The 21175-nt window shown below is 41.4% G+C and overlaps 1 protein-coding gene across 4 annotated transcripts in view; it reads right to left on the bottom strand.

Moving 5' to 3' along the window:
• Nucleotides 1-8873: 8873 nt before the first annotated feature.
• Nucleotides 8874-21175, bottom strand: part of GRM1 (glutamate metabotropic receptor 1) — a 181294-nt gene continuing 168992 nt past the window's right edge. For 2 of the 4 annotated variants that reach the window (XM_032185130.1, XM_032185132.1), the window contains 2 exons: nt 20151-20235; nt 9839-9878 (listed from right to left, as the gene is read on the bottom strand). In XM_032185130.1, the coding sequence (XP_032041021.1) occupies nt 20175-20235 (61 nt within the window). In that variant the 3' untranslated portion in view covers nt 9839-9878; nt 20151-20174. Of the gene's footprint in view, nt 9879-20150; nt 20236-21175 lie in introns of all 4 variants that reach the window. The other 2 variants (XM_032185131.1, XM_032185129.1) reach the window with 2 other exon arrangements.

Raw genomic sequence — 21175 nt, 5'->3', positions numbered from 1 at the left:
GATGCTCTTTCTTGGTACCCGTGACCTGCTTTCTCAGGTTGGAGCAGTCCTTTTCTGAGTGATTTACTGGAAACTGGAAGCCGAATTAGCGAAGACAAAGAATACTTTTATTGCTTATTGAGTTGGATAGGATTTACCTGTAGCACTGGAAATGGCAACAAGTCCAATCATACTGTGGGAAAGCATCGGAAGTAGAAGGGTGCTGTATGGAGTCCTACACAAGAGTCTGGGACACCAAAGAACAGCAAAACAACCAGCAAGTGGATCAGGCTGCTAAGACTGAAGTGGGTCAGGTGGACCTAGACTGGCAAAGTAAGGGTGAATTATTTATAGCTCAATAGGCCCATGACACCTCAGGTCATCAAGTCAGAGAAGTAACATATAGATGGGGTCGTGACTGAGCGGTGGACCTAACCATGAACACTATTGTACAGGTTATTCATGATATTAAAACATGTCCTAGAGCAAGTCCTATGGCGACATGGCACCCTGGAAAGAATCAAGTCAAACAGGATTCATTTCTAAAAAAAATTCATGGACAGCTGGGCCAGGCAGCATGGCACTGAGTGGGTATATCACATTCCTTATCATGCACCAGCCTCTGTAAAAATCAAATGATACAGTGGACTGTTACAGCAACTACACTATACTGAGAGCAATGGGTGTGGGGACATTCAAACATTGGGATACACATTTCAGGAAAAGACACCTGGTTAACTAGTTAACACTAGGGGATCTGCCAATTGAGCTGGCCTTACCCAATCAAAACTCTTATGTACTACCCAATCAAAACTCTTATGTACTGTAGAAGGGAATAAACTCCCTACAGTGCACATAAATAACATGCCGAGGAATACAGCTTGGTTTATTCCTGCCTCATGCAAAGATAAACCCATCCAGGGGATTGTTTTTGTTAAAGGACCTTGGTGCACTTGGTGGGTAATGCTAAAGGATAGAGAAGTCCAATGTGTACTTCAAGGGGGTTTGATATTGGGTGAGAATAGCCCATGATTTGAATTGTATGAAGTTAAGTGCTACGTAATACTGTATGTCATCACTACTATGGTTGCTATATGCCATACCAACAGTACTGCAGTAAGAATCACCCATATTAATGAAAAATGAATTTTGACAGAACTGGAAAAGTGCAGCAGCGATGGAACCAGAACTGGCTTCAGCATTCAACAATCCAACACCACATACCTTCTCTCCTGCCCTGAAAGACTGTTATGACAAATGGAGCTCAAAGTCAATTCAACAGACATTTTAGGGGGGTGGCCCATAGACTAGGGGAACGATATGTGTGTGCATATATCAAAAGACAGAAAACATGGTGGTGATTAATTGGGATGTATTGGAAAGTCAAATAAAAAAGGGTCTAGAGCATGATGTAGATGGCACTGAACAAGGGGTGGGTATTGTTCTGGTTTCAGCTGGGATACAGTTAATTTTCTTCATAAGGGCTGGTATGTTCTGTGTTTTGGATCTAGAATAAAAATATTGCTGACAACACGCTGATGTTTTAGTTGCTGCAGAGCCATGCTCACACAGAGCTGAGGACTTTTTAGCTCCTTGTGCTGCCCTGCCCACAAGGAGGCTGGGGGTGCACTAGGAGCTGGGAGGGGACAGAACCAGGACAGCCAACCCAGGCTGTCCAGAGGGATATCCCATGCCATGTGGCATCATGCTGAGCATGGTGCTAAATCTGGGGGGGTTGCCTGGGAGAGGAAGGCATTTCTCAGGGACATGCTGGGTTTCAGTTGGAGGGTGGTGAGCAATTACATTGTGCATCACTTGCTTTGTATATTCTTTTATCATTGTCATTATTATTTATTGCTATTATTTACCCATCCTTTTCTGTTCTGTTAAAGTGTTTTTATCTCAACCCACGAGTTTTCACCATTTTTTTGATTCTCTCTCTCATCCCACTGGGGGCACTGAGCAAACAGCTGTGTGGTGCTGCATTGCCTGCCATGTTAAACCACAGCAGGTTTGGAGTTGTAGCTCTGGAAATGGCAACCAGTCACTCCTGCTCTCATCCACCATTTGGAATCTCATCCACTGTTTGGAATCTCGTAGCATTTGCCAAAACATGGGCTCAGGGCCAGCCATGGGGCCTGTGGCAGTACCACGCGCCTAGCTGCATGACAACCCGTCTCCATTTTTGCTAATATCCCTTTTGAAAATCTTGTGCAGATAAAAATAGGCCTTGATATTCACTAAAGAGTCTGCTTCTTCTTCCAAGTGATTTACAGACAGGTACTTGCCAAGTGTCTAGTGACTCATTTATTTGGAAAGAAAACCACCACAACAATACAATCTGCAAAACCACGCTTCTCCCACTCTCATGTAAGAAACATTTTCCACAGCCGCCCAGACCTTGGGCAGGACAGCTATTAGCAACCTGCTTCTCTCTTATTCCCTACAGAGTGACAAACACAACTCCAGAGGCCAAATTCCCATTGCCATTTGCTGCTGGTAGCCTTTTTGTGAGAAGTGGAGGCAACACACTTATCCTGGGCCCAGTGACCCAGCTTACCAACAGGAGCTGAAGTCGTGTGGGCCTATCTGGTGGAGACTCCAACACACTGTGCTTGACAGGAGGCTGAGACTAAAGCAGAAACATGCTAAGCTGCTTTGCTGCTCCATGGTCCTGGACAATGATCCATTTGCTCAGTGCAAACCTTTTTTAGATGAGCTTTTTTGGCAGCTTGTGAATATTGTGTCCATTTCATCTGACCCCCCCTGCATAGTAGAAGCCTAGCAAGTATACTCTGTGAATTCTTCCTTAGTTTGAAAACTTGAAATTTGCTAAAATCTCCTAGCCATCTGCTGCAGTGCCCAATTATCTTGACAATTCAGATTTGCTTATTTCTAATTGAAAGCTTTCAGATTTGTGTCTCCCCAGTCTTGGATTTCATTACGCCTTTTCTTAGTTTAGATTAAGAGAAATGCGGTTGAAGGCATGTAACTCTGGTGCCTTTCTACCAGTCACATTACCAGCCGTTGAGGCTGGGGTCAAAGGACTTTGGAAAGACTATGTAGCACCAGAGTAGTCCTTTTCTTTGTCAGACTAAAGCACATTTAGAACTGTTCTGGAAATCTAGAGCCTAATAAAGCAGCTTTAGCAGGCTAGAGCATCTGGCCTTCTACATATTTTCCCTTAGCACTTCCACCAACTGTTGTTTGCTCATATCTGCTGGAGTCTGTTTACATAGATTTTGCCCAATCTGCTCTTTCTGGTAATGTTCATATCGTTGTATGTTTATGTGGAAAAATTAAAAAAATAATAACAAAAATGAGAGAGAGGGAAAGAGAAAGACAGAATATGAGCTGAAATATTTATGTGGTCTAAAATGACTTCAACTGAAATGATCCTCATCCATGCTGGAGGCTCAAAGCACAACAATACAAAAACTGAAACTGTTGAAAAAAGTAAGACTTGCTGGGCTCATTACACTAGTCAGGCTGTTTGGAAAGCCATGCATAAAACAATTAGTACTAACCTCCTATGAGAATACTGCAATTTGAAAATGAACTCATTTGCACAGCATATGTGTAGCTAGTTAGAGACCAGATAACAATTGTTATAATATTTCTTAGATAATTCTCAGATGATACCATCATGGTTATTCCTGCATTCATTGTACTGGGTTTACTCTGGATGTTGATCTAGTGACAGAATGAGTACAATTTAACATTCCTCTAGGTAAGTGAAAAAGGATTAGGCCCATGATTTCAGGCTGTTTTTTAAAATACATATATATTGAAGGAGAAAAGAGAAGAGAAGAGAAGAGAAGAGAAGAGAAGAGAAGAGAAGAGAAGAGAAGAGAAGAGAAGAGAAGAGAAGAGAAGAGAAGAGAAGAGAAGAGAAGAGAAGAGAAGAGAAGAGAAGAGAAGAGAAGAGAAGAGAAGAGAAGAGAAGAGAAGAGAAGAGAAGAGAAGAGAAGAGAGAGAAGAGAAGAGAAGAGAAGAGAAGAGAAGAGAAGAGAAGAGAAGAGAAGAGAAGAGAAGAGAAGAGAAGAGAAGAGAAGAGAAGAGAAGAGAAGAGAAGAGAAGAGAAGAGAAGAGAAGAGAAGAGAAGAAGAGAAGAGAAGAGAAGAGAAGAGAAGAGGAGAAAGAAAGAGAGAGAGAGAAAGGAAGGAGGGAAGGAAGGAAGGAAGGAAGGAAGGAAGGAAGGAAGGAAGGAAGGAAGGAAGGAAGGAAGGAAGGAAAGGAAGGAAGGCAGGCAGAGAGGGAGGAAGGGAGGGAGGGAGGGAGGGAGGGAGGGAGGGAGGAAAAACTGCAACAAAAACTCCTGCTCCTAATAAAGCAACTTATATTTGAAAATGTTATATTCTAATGTAGAAGTGTAGGTATATAGTACTGTTCATTTTCATAGGAATTTCTACAGTAGTTTTTCTCACAGATAATACTCTGTTGTATATTAAAAGTATTAGGACCTTAGCAAGTACAAGGAACTGAAGAGCTGATTCCAATACCAGATCTCTATGTTACATATGGTAATCAGTACTGAATTAGGTTTTAAGAGTTTTAGCATAGACGAGGTGAAATAAAAGCAAGATGAGGCATAAACCAGCAAAACCAAAGATGTGCATCTTCACTATTAGGCTATGTTTCACATATTTTCCAGAAATGCATTGCAGGAAGCATACTTTGTTGCTAGAAGGAGCAAAGGCTATGGGACTGGTTGCTGCTTCACCACAGATAATTGCAGTCTGCAGGGGGCTTCACCATGTGGGTACTGCAGCCTGTGGCCACCCCCCAGCCCTCTCTGCTCCTGCCCAGGAACTTCAGCCCAGCACAAGTCTCTGTCCCCAGCCCACACTTGCCTGCGAGTAGGAATAGCGTGCAAGGAGCGTGTTGGGATCCCATCCTGGGGGATGTCACCTACAGCCCCTGTGATTAAACAGCTACACAGGAGTAGCCTCCCAAAATGCTGCAGGTGAGTACTTATACATGCAGCATGGACAGGATCAGCTGCTGTGAGCTGGCTCCCCCAAACTGCAACTGGTTGCAAGGGTGGTGCTGGCAGCAGACTGGGTGCTCCGGAAGGGAGTGGTTCTGCTGTGTTAGCCTGAGGATGTGTTTATAATTATTAAAAATCCACTTGATCATCAGAACCTTTACTAAGAAATAGATTGCCTACTCTTAAATAAATAAAATGGTGGAAAGAAAACAAAGCAAAACAAAGCAAAAAATTCAAAACCTCTATGTGAAGAGACCAAACTTGTTGGCACTTACTACTGAGTCCAATGTCATTCTCCGTACTCCAGCAGTGCAGCAGTCATAGGTGGACTGACTCCTCAGATGTGGGCTTCTGCAAGGCCAGATCCAAAACAGGGAGCCACTACAAAAATGCCCAGTCGCAAGCCTAAAGAGAAAAAGAGCTAGATTTTCTGTTTAGTCACTTGGGCCTAAAAAATCTCAGTTGTGCTCCAGAAAAAGCTTTTATACTCCCATTTTAGCGAGCCCCTAGATGAGGCATATTGCAGTTCAGGGGTCACCAAAATGCCACATTGTGTGTGTTGCAGAGCAGGAAGGAGTCAACAGTCCCAGTACTTTGCTCTAAACAGTGTCACTAAAGGAGGTACAAGATGTCTGGGATGGGTCAATGCCTATCACTTATAGCTGTCAAAAAAGCATATTCAAGCTTCTCTAATGGGACCTGACATCACACAGAGTCAAACATACATAGCGGACTTCCAGCAAAGGGCTGATATTTCTCTACATCCTTGGGAAGCAAAATTTCCTGTCATTTCCCATTGAATTGTCTTCCACAACTTGTCAGCCCAAATGTGCACCTCTGTTGCTCCTGCTTTTTATGAGGAAGCCAAACAGCTGGTTTTGTTGTTGTTTTCTAAACAAAAATCCCCCAGCCCTCCACTGTCTCACCTACATGTCATAATCTAATCAATACCTACCTCCATTTGAGCATCCCACCGTCTCTCTCACAGGATGCTGAAAAGCCCTGGAACAATGTATTACTACATTGTAGTAATGAAATTTCTATTCTATACTTTGACTAAACATTTCTAGTTTATACTTTGGAAGCAAAAATTAACAATCTTGGCATTCTATTTTTAAATAATAAATAGAAAATATTTATTTTACAGCATTTTCAAGATCATTTTGACAAAAAGGCAGTTTTCATCAAGCATTTGACAGACCAAAAGAAAGAACTTTTACAGAAAGCTTCATAGCTCATACAACTACATACACAAGGTGAGTTCTTGCTCTGTAGATATATTTATGTATGTGTATGTTTCCAGTTTCAACAGTTACAAACTAAAAGCTAATATACTGAATTTCAAGAAAACTCCTACTCATGATATAGTTACATTGCAGTAATAAAATCAGTGCTTAATATGTTCAAAGTAGACAGATATGAAAACCATAATACTTTGCCATGTTACCATCTCCTCACCTATATGAGCCTTTTATGTTTCTTTTTCTCCTATATATCATTTATTCAAAGATTGGCTTCCTATTACTATCCCTGTGCTACTGACAACATATGTTCTTGGAAATAGCACAAGAAATCTTATACTAAGATTGTAAGAAGACAGAATTCATTGCCAGTGCAGTGATCAGCAAAGAAAATACAGCATTTTTCTCATTGTTTTCATGAGTAATGTGCATAAAATAAAATAAAATAAAATAAAATAAAATAAAATAAAATAAAATAAATAAGAAACAACAATAACACACACACACACAGACACACAAAAAATAATCCCCCTAAAAGCTCCAAGCAGACAAAAATCAACCAGCTGACCCTCAGGTGTCTATAGTTCATAATAAAGTAGAGACATCAATCTACTGACAAAGACATAACTGTGCCTTTGGGCAAAGTCAATTCATGCTTTCCACATAGGGTTGATGACAGCAAATGGCCACTAGTCATATTGAAAGGAGCAAACACTGTGAAAAGAGGATGAGGAAAAAAAGAATCCATCCCATTTTGAGAATCAGCCAAATCTCCCAGTACCGCTATTATATTAGGTCAAAGTAAAGAGATTTGGATTTTAAGGGAAGAATTGAAGACCGGCAGCAGGACTTATTAAAATTCAAGTGAAAAGAAAGAAAAAGAGTAGAAATATGATGAATTTAGGGAAAAAAAGGTTGGAATACTTACAATAAACATGTTTTAAAATATTCCTTTAAAATATCTTTGGAAGTAAATTATAGAATTATGGAACATATACTCAGGTAAATTCAAGATCACAAAGTTCATAGCAGCTAAAATTCTGTCCTGAATATATTTAATATGTACATTTATAAATTGGGTAATAATAATTATGATTAAATTCAAGCTGCAGCAGTTAGATCCAGACTTTGAACATGCCAGCCATTAGGGAACTTTGGATTAGGTCCATCTCTAGGAAAATATATGAAGGATAGAGAAGGAGGAATGAATGGCAAAGTATAGCTCCCTCAAAGTCACCTTTAAGATACAAGATTGTATATTAAATAGAAGTGAACATGTATAGAAAGAGCACAAAACTGAACACAACAGATTAAAAGAATGATTTAGAACAAACCCTGGGAATTTATGCACACATTAAGCACTGATGAAAGTTCCTGTCCAGACATGATTTAATTTTTAATTATCTGAAGCAACAAAAATATTTTAAGTACTTTTCCTTTCTCACCATTATAGACTTATACTGTTAAGTGCAAGATTCCTAAAACAGACTTTTTTCTTTTTCTTTTTCTTCCTTTGTTAACCACACTTGCTACAAACACGTAAAGTAACAAGTTCTCATTGCACTGGTTATAAATACTGTAGGTCTACTTCATCAAATATCTGCAAAATAAAGCACCCTATTATAAGGGTAACAACTGTCTCAGCTTGTATAGGAAAAAAATGTGTTAGCACAGCATACAAACCTCCAAAGATCTATTGAATATTTGTAACAATGAGATATAAAACATGATTGAAACATAAAAATATTCATAGTATATTTATAAGACAATCTTCCAGTGGTAGTTATTGGACATTACGTTTCACACATACTGTACACACGCATACAGAGACACATACGCTCACTCTTGCTTCAAGACTGACTCTATAGCCCCCAGTGAAGAATGGCCTTTCTTTCAGAATAATAGTTTTTGCTCTAAGTATACAGCTATTTTCCAATGCATTTGATTCCAAAGTAACACAAAGGAATGATGTACTCACATGGCAAATATGTTGTATTATGAAAAGTTAGTCAATAAATATTGTTCTGCTACAGTAAATGTTGTGTAACAGTTTAGCCAACATGGTTCGCAATTGTATACAAAAGGGCAGTTTTTCTAAGTCCTTATCATATTACAAGTACTACAGCAAGGGCTTTCATCAGAAACCTCTCAAGTGTTGGTGATATTCCTCCCTTTGTTCACAATCAGCCTTAAAAAAAAAGCCCAAATCCCCCAAAAAGCAGCCTAGAATGAAGAATAAATTGTTCCAACAAATGTCTTTAAGAGCCATGTGCTTTCACATTATCTCAGCTTCCCTCTCCCTAACACGTTATGCATGTATACCACCTGCAGAAATCAGAAAAAGATGATTTATGCATATATGTGTTGTATACAAGGAGCTTTGTTCCTCCTCACCACACTCCGCCCTTCCAGCTCCTGGACCAACTGGTGCTGTAGCAGGAAGGCTGCAGTCATGAGATGCACTAGGGACTTCTCCCAGGTCACAATTCCCAGAGTCCTTTTCAAGCATTGTCAAGAGAGGGTGTGTCTAAGTGTGATTTTTTTTTTTTTTTCCCAATGTATTTATTCATTTTTTGCTATAGAAGTTGTCTTTTGGGTTTGTGCTTTGTTTTTTCCTGTCATTTTCTCAAAGTACAGTAGTTTTAACAGCTAGAGAATTTTGAGCCCTCAGAATGGATTTTTTTTTTCTTTATTTATTCTTTAAGTGCATGATAAAGTTTTTGCCCTGTCATATGTGACTTTGCTTCCTCTCCCTCCACTGCCTCCGGGGAATACATCTCCCCAGGACCTAACAGCAGGCAGTTGCCAACGTCCTTCCCATCACGTCTCTCGCAGCGTCTGTGCTCTACAGGGTGGACGAGCTTTGTTTATAATCCCTCAGGATGACAGAGGCATAGGTCATGTCTGGGGGGGTGCAGAGCACCGACTCTGACACGGGGGAGCTGGGCACGGAGCTGCCCGAAGCCACCGAATCCCGGAAAGGGGACGGGGGCGTCAGCGCCGGTGAGTCTTCCAGGGTGAGCTTGCTGGTGGCCGGCTCCTCCTCCTCCTCGTCCTCTGGGTTCTTCTCATAAACATATCCCTGAATGAGCTTCAGCTTCTCACTTTCTGCTTCCTCAGACGGGGGAGACAGGGGCTCCCCGCTGAAGGCGGATGCCTGGAGAGGTGGCAGGGGTGGCTGCTGAGGAGGCCGCACACCATTCCCCGAGCCAGGCGTGGGGAGCACGGCGTTGAAGTCGGGGATGCCAGTGGCCAACTTGTTGACCACCCCTTGCAGCTGCTCCATGAGAGATCGAGGCTGCAGGGGCAGGGTCTTGGGGGACTGGTCAGGCAAGAAGAGGTGGGTCTCCTCCGCCGAGGCCTGCAGCGGGGGTGTCGTTGCCACCCGCCTGTGCACCACCATTGAGGGGCTGCCTGGCTGGTTGAGGCGGACGGGCTCTCTCTCTTCTTCCTCCACCACATTGTACAGAGTCTTGCTGCTGATGTCGGTAAAAGTCAGGCTCTTGGTTTGGCCGTGGTAGCTTTTAGTGAGGGGTTTGATCACGGCTGTCTGATTGCACCCTGTCTCCTGGCTCTTCACATGCACTGAGAGTCTGTGCCACATGTGCTCGCCCTTGGGAGCTTGTCTTCCACCTGGTTCAGACCATGACACAGACTTTCCATTAGAACTATGAATAAAATAAAGATGGGTTTATTTGCATTTACATTACACAGACATGGGCAATATAGCAAACAAGCCTACATAAATCCCAATTGTTTTGCCTCTTTAACATGCTCCCCAACCCCTGCCCCTCTCCCAGTTCTTCATATCCTCCCAGAAATACTGCAGAAGGAAACAACAGCATCTTTTAACAGCAGCAGTTACAGCAATTTTCATCCAAAGGAAATTACTCCACAATGGTTATGTGCCCCTTGGCCACCCTGGAAAGCCCAGCCTATGGAAAGGGCTCTGGGAAGACTGGTTGTGGTTTGAGGACCCTTAGCCTTTTCATTTTTTATCTAGGTTTGCTGACTGCACCTTGCAGGGGAAAGAGAAAAAGAAAAATAACATCACAGGAAGAGCTTTAATTAAGCCTGATTTACAGCTTATAGGAAACATTTTCAAACTGTTGAAAGATAAACATCCCACAGCCTTAGCCTTTGGCACCCTATATAGCAGGAGGAAGCATTAATAACCCCTCTTTTTATTCCCTACTCCCCATCACACTTGGGAACACATTAGCTATCACAGAAATGACAGGCACCCACCAGGGCCTCCTTCAGGTAGAAGGCAAAAGCATGCCCAATTCCTCTGCCTGCCCATCCCATGTGTCAGCCCTTTTTCACCTTCCCATGTCCAAACAAAGCCCCAGACAATGCCCCCTACTTAGGGACGTGCTGACACTGCAGGGACCCCTTGCTGGCAGTCAGGACAGACAGAACATAGTTATTCCCCAGTGACCACTATTTACAAACCAGGATAAAATGTTGGGACTGAAAACAGTCGGTTTGTGTGGGCAGTGGGAGGAACAAGCAGCAACACGATCACAGTGAGTCGAACCCTCCAACTCCTCATGTGGGCTGGATCCCAGTGTTTGGACGTTTGGCTGAGGGGAAACTGGAGGGTCAGATCCATAGCTGAGGAGTGACAGTGTTTTTACAGCTCCCTTGGCCTTGCAAAGAGCAGCACTCAAAGCAGAGTGATACCTCATTAGCAGCTGGTGGGACGGAGAGCTGAGCTTCAGAGGACCAAGCAATTGTTTAATTGCAGGTCAGGCAGTGGAGATCATTCATAAATTACAATATGCATCACCTGGGTGGAAACCAAAGACTAGAGAGAAATTCTGAGATTATGTGTATGAACCAGCCTTATCTCAGGGTTTCATCCCTCAGGGGGCAGAAGTAAACAAAGGATTAAAATTCAGGCCCTGTGATTGCAGTGCAGGTGGGAGGCAGGGGTGGGAGGCTGGCACAGCAGTGCTGCCTCGTGGTGCTGCACACACCAGGGGAGATCACTTCCCTTACATACAGCCTGCAATATTTTTTTAGTATTTTGCTTTTTCTTGCACTTCTCTTTCTCAGGGAGTAAATAATTACCCATTGAATTTTGTGAAAATATTGTTGGCTAACTTTGTCGTAACTGGGAGAAATTGGTACAACACAGATAATGAAAAACTGGCAAAAGGGAAAGAAATGTACATAATAACGTGGCACTTTTCTGCTTAGCAGTAAATATTCCTAGAGAAAAAGAGAATTTGTGCAGGATCCAAGCAGTGAGGTTCATCTCCAACTCTGGACCTATGACTCATTATCTTGGTAGGAACTGGCTCACCAGAAGAGGCCAATCTAAAAAATTCATAACTCCCCCAAGCACGTAGCTGGTAGGACCTGGAGATGTTTGGATTTAGAGCTTTAACATGGAGAAAAGCAAGGTAGATGAGTTCCCAGCTGGCTAGAATGAAACCTCTTTATAGTTATTAATGAAAAGATAAGAATGAAGGTTTAGAAGCACACATTTTTGATCAAAATGAGGTCTGATATGACATTTTTTTGAAGTGCTATAGAGATAAGCAAATGACTATAGCTGTTGGGTGTGAAAGATTTTTAAAGTAATGTTTTAAAATATAGAGATTTGCAAACTCTTCACACAGAAACATTTTGTCTGCTTTGAGTTCAAAACAAGTCTGTTCTTGTAGAGAGGAAAATAAGTCAACCGCTCTCATTGTATTTTTGCTGATGCTATTGCTTACAAGTACTGCAAAAGGCTTTTCTGGAAAAACATGATGATTATCTGCTGTCTTTTATGCTAAGTCCACTTCTGCATCATTTACTTCTTCATATCTAGCTCTGGTGCATCATCGCACTTTCGAATCCCTCCTCACACCATCTGTTTAGTATCTATCTTACTTTGTTCCCAAGATCTTGTATTTTACATCAAAGGCAAGCGCTGTTATTTTAAGGAGCTCACTACCTCTGCCTTCAGATCTTCCTCCTATTCAGTTCTTTTTCCTCCCCCTCACTCTCAAATCCTGCTCTCCTGACTTCTTTCTTCTGTAGCACTCTCCATAACATACTTAATTGAGCCCAAGTCAACAGCCATACTTAAATCAAACTGTGCTGGGACTACAATACCCACCCGTGAACAAACCACTTAATCAGGTTTCATCTGTTACCAACTTGCTCTACAGGGAAAGCTGGTGCTGCTGGCACCTTGCCTCCACCTGCCAGGCCTCCAATAGCCTTGTGACAAATAGCTTTAGAGCCGCAGTGGCTCTTCACGGGGTCATTCAGGCGATTTCCACCAGGAAAACCTCTTTCTGTTATGACTCTCCTCAGTCTTTTGTTCTGGCTCTTTCCCTCAAATTACTCTGCTTGCTGTGTCCGTGCACCACGAGCCTGTCAATCAGTTGTATTTGAGATGGAGTCAGGAGATTGTCGTGGCAGTACCTGGGCTCTATCTTGCTGGGCAGCAGGCAGGCAGTCATGCAGTTGGTGCATTTAGGCAGAATTAACTATTAACATACAAGAAAAAAAAAAAGCCTGCTATCCTGAAACAAAGACTAGTCACCCTGAATGGTATTAATTGACACTTAGGCAAAAAGTAAAGATGGGGCTGGAAAAGCTCTGACCAGAAGTGAATATTGGCTGGACATGAATCAGCTCACATGTGCAAAGCAATGTGACAGTCCTAACTGCATGGTCACCATTTGCTAAGCGATCATCACACTTTTTTTGAAGGCTGCACCAATGGGAGAAGGTTAAAATCAAAATTATCTTTCATAATGGGGGAAAGGATGCTTTTCAACACAAAGGACAGTGTCATGGCTGGGTTATAGAAAACATGATACTCTCTGCTCAGTGAAAACTGATGTCTTCTTGCTTTTGTCATTAAGAGATGCCTATGCAGGTATTTATTTGCCTTTCCTAACTTTCTCTCTCCATTATAAAATTTCCTACAGAGTTTAGACTTCACACACAGTGCTTGGCAGTGAACTTCTTGGAGTCTCAAGTGACATTAAGGTTTATAGTCATGTTTATCCAGCATAACTATTTCTTCATATCTTTGTATCTAGCCTAGATGTCTAGATAGGCCCTTGGGTACCCTTTTAACACATAAGATGGGTTTGGTTTCACTAGATAGGCAACAGCATATATGGATTTTCGCTGCAGTTTCTGAACTTTCTTCACAGCTTTGTCTAGAGCTTTTGTATTTTAGGGGAATAGGCACAAGCACATTACTGGTGTGAGTTTGTGTTACATGTGTGAGTTCCGTCAGCAAATCTATTGCTATTTTTCCTCAGTAATTCAAAGTGCTATTTTTAATACATGTACCAATTTTTACAATGTTTTCACTGCACAACTCTGGGCTAGTCAGTCACTTTCACGTATTTCCAGCTGATGATTATAGACACTAAACAAGCCAGAAAACAATTTCAAACCTTAATAGTTACTTACAGAAAGTCTTTAAAAGAAATGATGTGCCCAAATCCAAAACAGCAATCCAAAATATCCCTGCCCAGCCATTCCTCAGCTGAGGACATGCCTACAGCATTTTAGGTGGTTCACTGTTTTTTGTTAAGGGTCTCCATATGCCCAAAATCTTGTTCCTGCTTGTGACTAAGACTGCCTCAGTCTGAAGACCCAACACAGTCAAAGAGGAGAGTCCTGCTCCTGATAGTGCCTAGGGTATTCGACCTTGTTGGCTTCCTTGGAGTGAAACCTGGGAACCCTGCAACAGTTAGTTCTTCCTCATACAGCATGGTCCTGAAGATGTCTTGGTTCAGACATCGGATGGCAAAGGTTTCTTCATATTTTAGAGACTGAATGTTCCTGAGGTAGAAGATGGTTGGCCCATCTCCAAATACCAGTGGTCTGTAGTAAACTAGTCTGTACAACTCTCTGATCCTATTACATTTCGCCAGTGAAGTTATAGCCTGAGACCCAGAGCATAAAGAATTTGGTGAGCTTTCCATCCCGTGTGCTTGAACCTTTGTCTTTTTTGCCTTGATTTTTTTTGTGCATAAAAATCCTTAAATGACACCATAAGGAAAAGTTAAACAGAGTGATATACCCAGGTTGCTTCAATGAGGTTAGCTTTAGGAACCTATATGATATTGAGAAATGGCTCCTCATCTGATGTAGTGTTTGTCACTGCCAGAGTGAAACAGCTGGGGATGCAGTTAGGCAAAGTGCTTGAGGATGAAAAAGAAGGGACATTTCAGGAAATGCTAGATTTAATTCCTTGATTCCTTTTGAGATACAAGAGCTTTGTTTGGTTACCTTTAGAGGGCAGATATATAGGATTGTTTTTGTTTGTTTGTTTGTTTATTTGTTTGTTTTGTTTTTTAAGCAGCAGTGGCAATCAATCAGCAGAAAAGATTACAGAAGAAAGAAGTTCCCTTTCTTTCATTGTCAGACTGATGTTTTGGTCAAGCCTACCTCCTCATAATCACTATAGTAACTGTTTGAAATGTCACTGCTGGTAGGAGGCATTGGGATAACCTAGTGTGAAACTAAAATTTTAGGAATGAACAATAAATGCAAGGGGCTGTCAATTTTGTAAACAAAAATTAGGTCCAAACCAAACCCTAAACTATTTGATCAGCAACCAGGTAAGGCCAGTGTCAAGTGCTGCCCAGTCAACAAATGATGCTCTCCCCTTCACAGATTACCCTCCTAGGCAGGGGAATTTCTGCACTGCCTACAGAAAAGCAAGTAGCCGTTGACAAGCTTTCTTCAACTCTGCAGCCATGTAATCAGCAGTAATGAGCCCAAGCAGAGCTCTGTCCCACAGCAGCCTCACCGCTCCCAGGACCCAAGCTAAATAGTTTAAGATTTAAGGCTAGTACCTGCACTGCAGCACACTGCAGTGTTTCGCTTCTGTCTCTAAGGTCTCCTCCATCATAGTATTCACTGCAGTAAGGCCGCTGTGGCATGAAATTTGACCTAGGGAGTGAACTGCCTTTCATCCAGCTTAGGGATATCTCCCTGTGCTAAGAAGGACCCTCTCCTTCGGGCCTTTAAGCCAGTGGGAGCAGCCAGCCCCGCCACTCATTAGCAGAGCAGGGCATGCTGGTTAACATGTTCTTGCAAGCGTGATTTTTAAAAGCATTCCTTCCAAGGGCTTATCTTTTTTACTAACCCAGGTTTAACCTCTCTGTGGCTCACCCTAGAGTGAGGGGCCCATCACCCTCCCACCACACTCTGGGCATACACAGTCTAAGCATACACAATCCGGTGTATGCTCAGGATTTTTGCTGATAAATATCACTTTTTATCACCTAAAAAAAAAATAAAAAAAAAATCACAAAACAACTTCAGCGTTAGTCCATCTACAATGCAATCTCTTCTTCAGTGATAAGAGGATCTTACAACAGTTCTCACAGCGTGACTCCAACTCTTTCTTTGGTGCTGTATAATTAGAGCAAAGTTTAACCTCCCACTGGTGTTTCAGGAAATTCAAATTACTGAACTAACTTTTCTGTGTCGTTCCCCTCCCTTCCTTCGGGACAAAACAAAATGCTTGCCTTGCACATGGGACACAACGTTCTATGTAAATTAGAGAGCTATTTTAAATGTACCATGGAAGCAGCTACACAAAAAACAGGTATACACAAACTGCAGGAAAACATAACGCTGTCCCACTATACCACAGGGGCAGAGCCTGATGAGACCTGGGGTTGCAGTGGGTGTGCACAAACCCAGAGCCACCTTTCTAATCCCCTGCCTTGCCACAGGCTTGTGTCAAGTAAATCTAACCTAGTTATTCCTTGTTACTCTGCTGCAAGAGGTAAATGTTACTTTCATAATAACATTTCAGAGAACAATTTCAGAGAATAATTCACTGATAATACCAGCAAATGTAATTATAACTGCTAGTATTAATTTTTAGTCTCATCTGAAAATGCAGAAGCTATGTCACACTTCAGTCATCTATCTAATTATTAGTGACAAAACTTTTGGTTCACCAGTATGTTTTGCTACACAGAAATGATTAAAAATAAGTTACTGCAAATAATTTGGAGAAATATATTTGCAGAACTTGCAAAGTACTCCTGATCTGATAGCTTTGACATTATTAAAATGTCCCCAAATTGCGAAGCAGGTTGCAGCTTGCAAACTGTTCATTAAGTATTTTGAGAAGAATAACAAGTAGCTACTAAATAAATATGTGTTGCTTGGAGAAAACAACTTATTATAACAGATAATACAAAGTTCAGGATAATGAACAGTTTGTCCTAAACAGCAGGCAAATTCTTCCAGTGTTCAAGAAATGAAGATCAAAAACCTGCAAATCAAAGTGAATTTTAAAAAGTAATCTTATTATTGAAAAAAAATAATAATAATGAAATCTGTTTATTTTGTTGTTACTGATAATTTAAAAACAGCCAATATTCAGAATGAGTACATCCTACAGGATGACCATTGTATTGTTTTAAGGTTTTCAAAGTTAGTGCACAAGAAATGCGTGGTGTAAATCATCATAGATTCTCTGTGGCACCTCTATCAATGGAGAAGCACATTTGTATTACTTGAAGATGTGCCTCATGCTGCACACTTGAATAAATGTATACAGCAGTGCAGTCATTGACAATACCTTAACTGAAACATTTTTTTTTCAGACAGGCTTGAAAAGGAACACAGCTAATGCAACCTGAAAACTGAAAATTACAATGTGTTGAGCAAAGGAACCTGGAAAGCTGAGGAACACAGGAAGAAAATGATAGAATGAAATTAATTTAGGAAAAGCGTAGGCAGCAATAACTAAGACAAAATAGGCTGTAGAACTATAAAGCTATAAAGATCAACAACCTTCAAATACATTATTTTAAAAGAAGTATTGCAGAAAAAAAATATCTAGAGCTGCTGTTGGATCAGAAATTAATGGGTTTCGTATATAAACAAGCCACAAAATAGTTGACAAATTTTGTGTTCCCCACTCAAAAGCACCATACCATGGTACAGAGATTCCTTTAGGAATGTGTAGGGAAGACCTTTCCTATAAATGCAGATTCATATTAATTAACATTATGGTAGATTTTTCCTTGCTTTCTTTAATTCCTCTGTGGTTCTGTGGACACCACATTTTTAACCAGAAAGATATTGGCAAATGGGATGCCATATAGAGAACAGCAATAAAAAGCCCCATCAGGAACAGAGAAAAAAAGTTCATGAGAGAAAGCTGAACTAACTGAATACGTTCAGTTTGATGAAAGAACTCGGTAACAGATTTCAAACATCTGAACGGCATTAACACGGAGAATGGAAGATATTCCACATAATGAGTAGATGCACAGCTGAGAACCCTAGGTGAAGTTACAAAAGGGAAAATTATTCTGAAAATCCAGAATATTTCCTAGCCAATAGCTGTATCATGACAGGAATAAATTCCTAATAGTTGCTCTGGATATTTGTTGCCAAAAAGTGTGCAACAGTTTTATAGCAGTAAATGAGGTTTTTCTCCACCATAACTTGGCAGATTCTCTGGTATATTTGTGAATAAAATAAACTCCCGTCAGTTTAAACAGCGCTCAAAGAGACACCAGACTTGTTGTAACATGCTGCTGGTGGGAGGGCCAGCATTTCGAATGCAGCCTTAACCCAGTTGCCACAGGAAGCTTAGTCATGAGGCACCCCATTTTTAATAGATCTAGCTCTAATATGCTGCAGGAGATAAACCAGCGAGCAAGGGCTGTGGCTTTTCTGGGTGTATCTGGACATTTCCATGGCAACAAACGTGCAGCTTCAGGAGAAAAGAGCCCGGAAGCTCAAAGCTGATGTTTCTGAGTTTATTAAGATGACAATCAGTTTTTATTATTCTATATTTTCATGGCCCTGCATTTTTGGCCATCTCCAGGATCACACGGAAAATTGAGATCAATGTTAGCACAATAACCAATGCTAAGTATTGCGTGCATCAAACACAAAAGTTTGGAGCCCCTCCAGCTATCTGCCTGTAACTGGAAGGCGAGGGAAAATGTAACAGCCTTGGTGATTTCTAGCATGTTGGGGCAGCAAAGTGAGGCTTCCTCGGTGAAATCCAGACTGGCTGACTGCTGCGGTTTTGCTGGCTGAGACCTGGGCACGAGGCCAGGAGGTGGTGATGGACATCCAGTGAGATGGCGGATGCCTGACTTTGTGCAGCTCAGCCTGGCCGCCAGGCCATGGGTTGCCAGAGGAGGATGCCCCTTCCCCTGGCTGCAGTGCAGCACTGCTGAGCCTCTGAAAGCACTGATTCTGCTGGAGGGAGAGGGAAGCCTGAGGGGCAGAGGAGGCGGAAGAAGCCGAAATAGCAAGCTTCATGCTCAGGAGGTCTGAAAAGCTCAGCTGCTTTTTAAAGCCTTTCTTATCTGTGCTGCTGCCACAAGTGTTTGAAGTCCCATGGACTGCTTGGCATCGCACCAGAGGTGCTTCTCAGGAGATCATGTGAATGAGGATTTTTTTTTTTTTTTACAAACTTAAAAAAAAAAAATCCCAAGCGCTGTCATGCAAAGAGCATGAGCTTCAGCCTTCCCCATGCTCAGGAATTTTATTCTTTGTATCCATGCTTTTTGAATATAATCTGTTGTTGCATTTGCCTTTCTTTGATTCCTAATGGTCAGATTCCTATTTCATCACCCATTTCTGTCTCCAGATATACAGTTGGCAATCTGTGCCCCGCAAATCTGCAGCATTAGCTCTACACCAGAAAAGAAGGACGTATTGTTAGACAGAAGTTAATAACAAAATGTTTGTACTTCTTCTTACGCTGGCTTTGCAAAATTTTTGTTTCAGGGAGGCAAATCTGGTTGCTGCCCAGGCCCTGCATAACCATCACTGCTGCACCAAGTCTATGATGTAGACTAACTCTATTTCTTCTGATCTGCGAGTCAGAGGGGCAGATTTGGTTGAATTAACATCACTGCTACCTGCCCACAAGTTGCACAGCCTGTGCATTCCAGAGGCTGGAATGTTTTGTGGCTGATTATAGGAGCTGAACGGCAGCTTGGGCTGCACAGGGACTGTGCTGCTCAAAATGCTGCGTAAGTGCCTCAGAGGCAGATTTCTACCTCATCACTGCACAACCTTCCCTGGGGCAGGGAGCAGGACTGCTTCACATCTGCAGTTTATCAGATGGAAAAGATCATAAATCTGTCCTGGAAAAAAAGGAGGCGAGGCCTTTCCGTTTCTGCAAGAGCTAGCATGTTTTCTCCACTGAGTTTGTGTATGCTTAAGAGAAGGCAGTATTTGCACTTTTATTTTTGAACAGCTGAACTTTGTTCCTGTTCACTGAATGGAGAATATTCAGAAGCTGAACGTCTTTCAAGATCTGTAACAGTAAAATTTTCTCTGCTATTCTTTAGAGATATGCTAGGGCAGCTCTTTGTTCCTGTGTCAGATTCTGTAGTTTTTATTTACTGCACATCATTTCCCTACTCAGTGAATGCCACCAAACCAGCGTTTTCTGTGTTCCCTCTGCTGGCTTTGGAGCAGCAGTTCACTAACGAGCGCAGTTAGTGAGAGCTGTGCACAGCAAAGGTATCTTGCTATGAGACAGCCACTGGATTTTTGTTTAAAGCACACAGATTAATGTCATCTCCATGCAAAAGTGTAAAGAAAAAAAAATAAAAGTTGGCTAAATGGAAAAAAGAAGATACAATTAGTACAAAAAAGGATGTATTTGCAAAGTTGCAAGCATTTACAAATAAAAGTGAAGGCTTTTTCTTTTTTTTTTTTTCTTTTTCTTTTTTTTTTCTTTTTTTTTTTTTCTTTTAAGTAAAAGCTGCAAAAAAAAAAATGTTGAGTGTCCTCTTCATCACATCTGGACAATCAGATTAAGGCATTGTGTGAAACAGGGGACATAAGCAAATTTCCCATCTTTAATGGCATGCACCACATTTGTCCCATCATTAGACATGATAAACCAATGAGAAAGAGAAAGCAAGGGGTAAAACCACTCTTTGTCATGCAGCTTCTCTTACACATTCACTGCAGTGTGGGATTTTTCAAAGCTGCACATGTGCCGACGGACACTGGCTGGTGGGCGAGAACTCTGGCTGCCTCTTCCTGAAGATTGAAAAGAAAAAGACACCCAGTGAGTGGTTATACACATGTGCACACATGGTGGTTTTACCACTCGATAGGGTGCCTGTCCCTGACCTACGTCTAAGGCTCACTGTGGTCCTTCCCGTATTTTTTCTTCTTCCTTGGGCCAGTCACCTCAACCTCCATGTAGGTTTCTCCTTGGCTCCAGCATGGTATTGTGTAAAATGGGTTCTCGTGGTGGTTGACCCCATTTTGTCTGCTGAGCCCTGATGCACTTTATGCCCAGATGGCAAGGGCTGCTGTGCACTCAGCTGTCAGTGGGAATTCTCCCCTGGTATTCTCAACACAGGGTTAAATGATGAAAAAGGAGCATCTGCATTTCTCATCTTATCTACAAAAGCATCAACAAAATTTTTGTTGGTGTAGTTTTTAATATATACAGCTCCTGATTTTTCTCTGTGTCTCTTATTCCCACAATATGGTTTTCTAACTGTTTGTATTTTTGTTTGTTTGTTTTGTTTTGTTTTGTTTTGTTTACCTCTAGCTAAACCTAGTCACTAGGTTTCATTATATGTGATTTCATCGTATGTGTTTCTTTTTTCCTATTGACACATTGGCCTTTTTGAGGTAGACGTGAAATGAAGTCTCCCAGCCACTCTATCTCTGAAGATAATTCCAAAAAGGATTGCAGATTTCAGTTTTGGACATTAATGTAAGACAATTTCCACTATATTTTCTCCTCTCCCTTGCCCTATAAAGCAGATGCAAGCTCTCATTTATATTCCCCAGTATCAATAAAAATATATTAACACGCGCGTGTTTTGACAAAAATGTCGGGTATTTTTGCACATGAAATGTGTCAATGAATTTCTGAAGAAAAAAAAAAAAAAAAAGTTGTCATTGTATTGCAAATAAAATGCAAATAAAACTCAGCATTTCTCCCCATCAAACAAATAATCAT

This window comes from Aythya fuligula, chromosome 3, assembly GCF_009819795.1.
Source record: "Aythya fuligula isolate bAytFul2 chromosome 3, bAytFul2.pri, whole genome shotgun sequence".
NCBI classification, from domain to species: domain Eukaryota; kingdom Metazoa; phylum Chordata; class Aves; order Anseriformes; family Anatidae; genus Aythya; species Aythya fuligula.
Note: the sequence above shows the minus strand (reverse complement) of the source record. Positions and strands in the feature narration are given on the sequence as shown.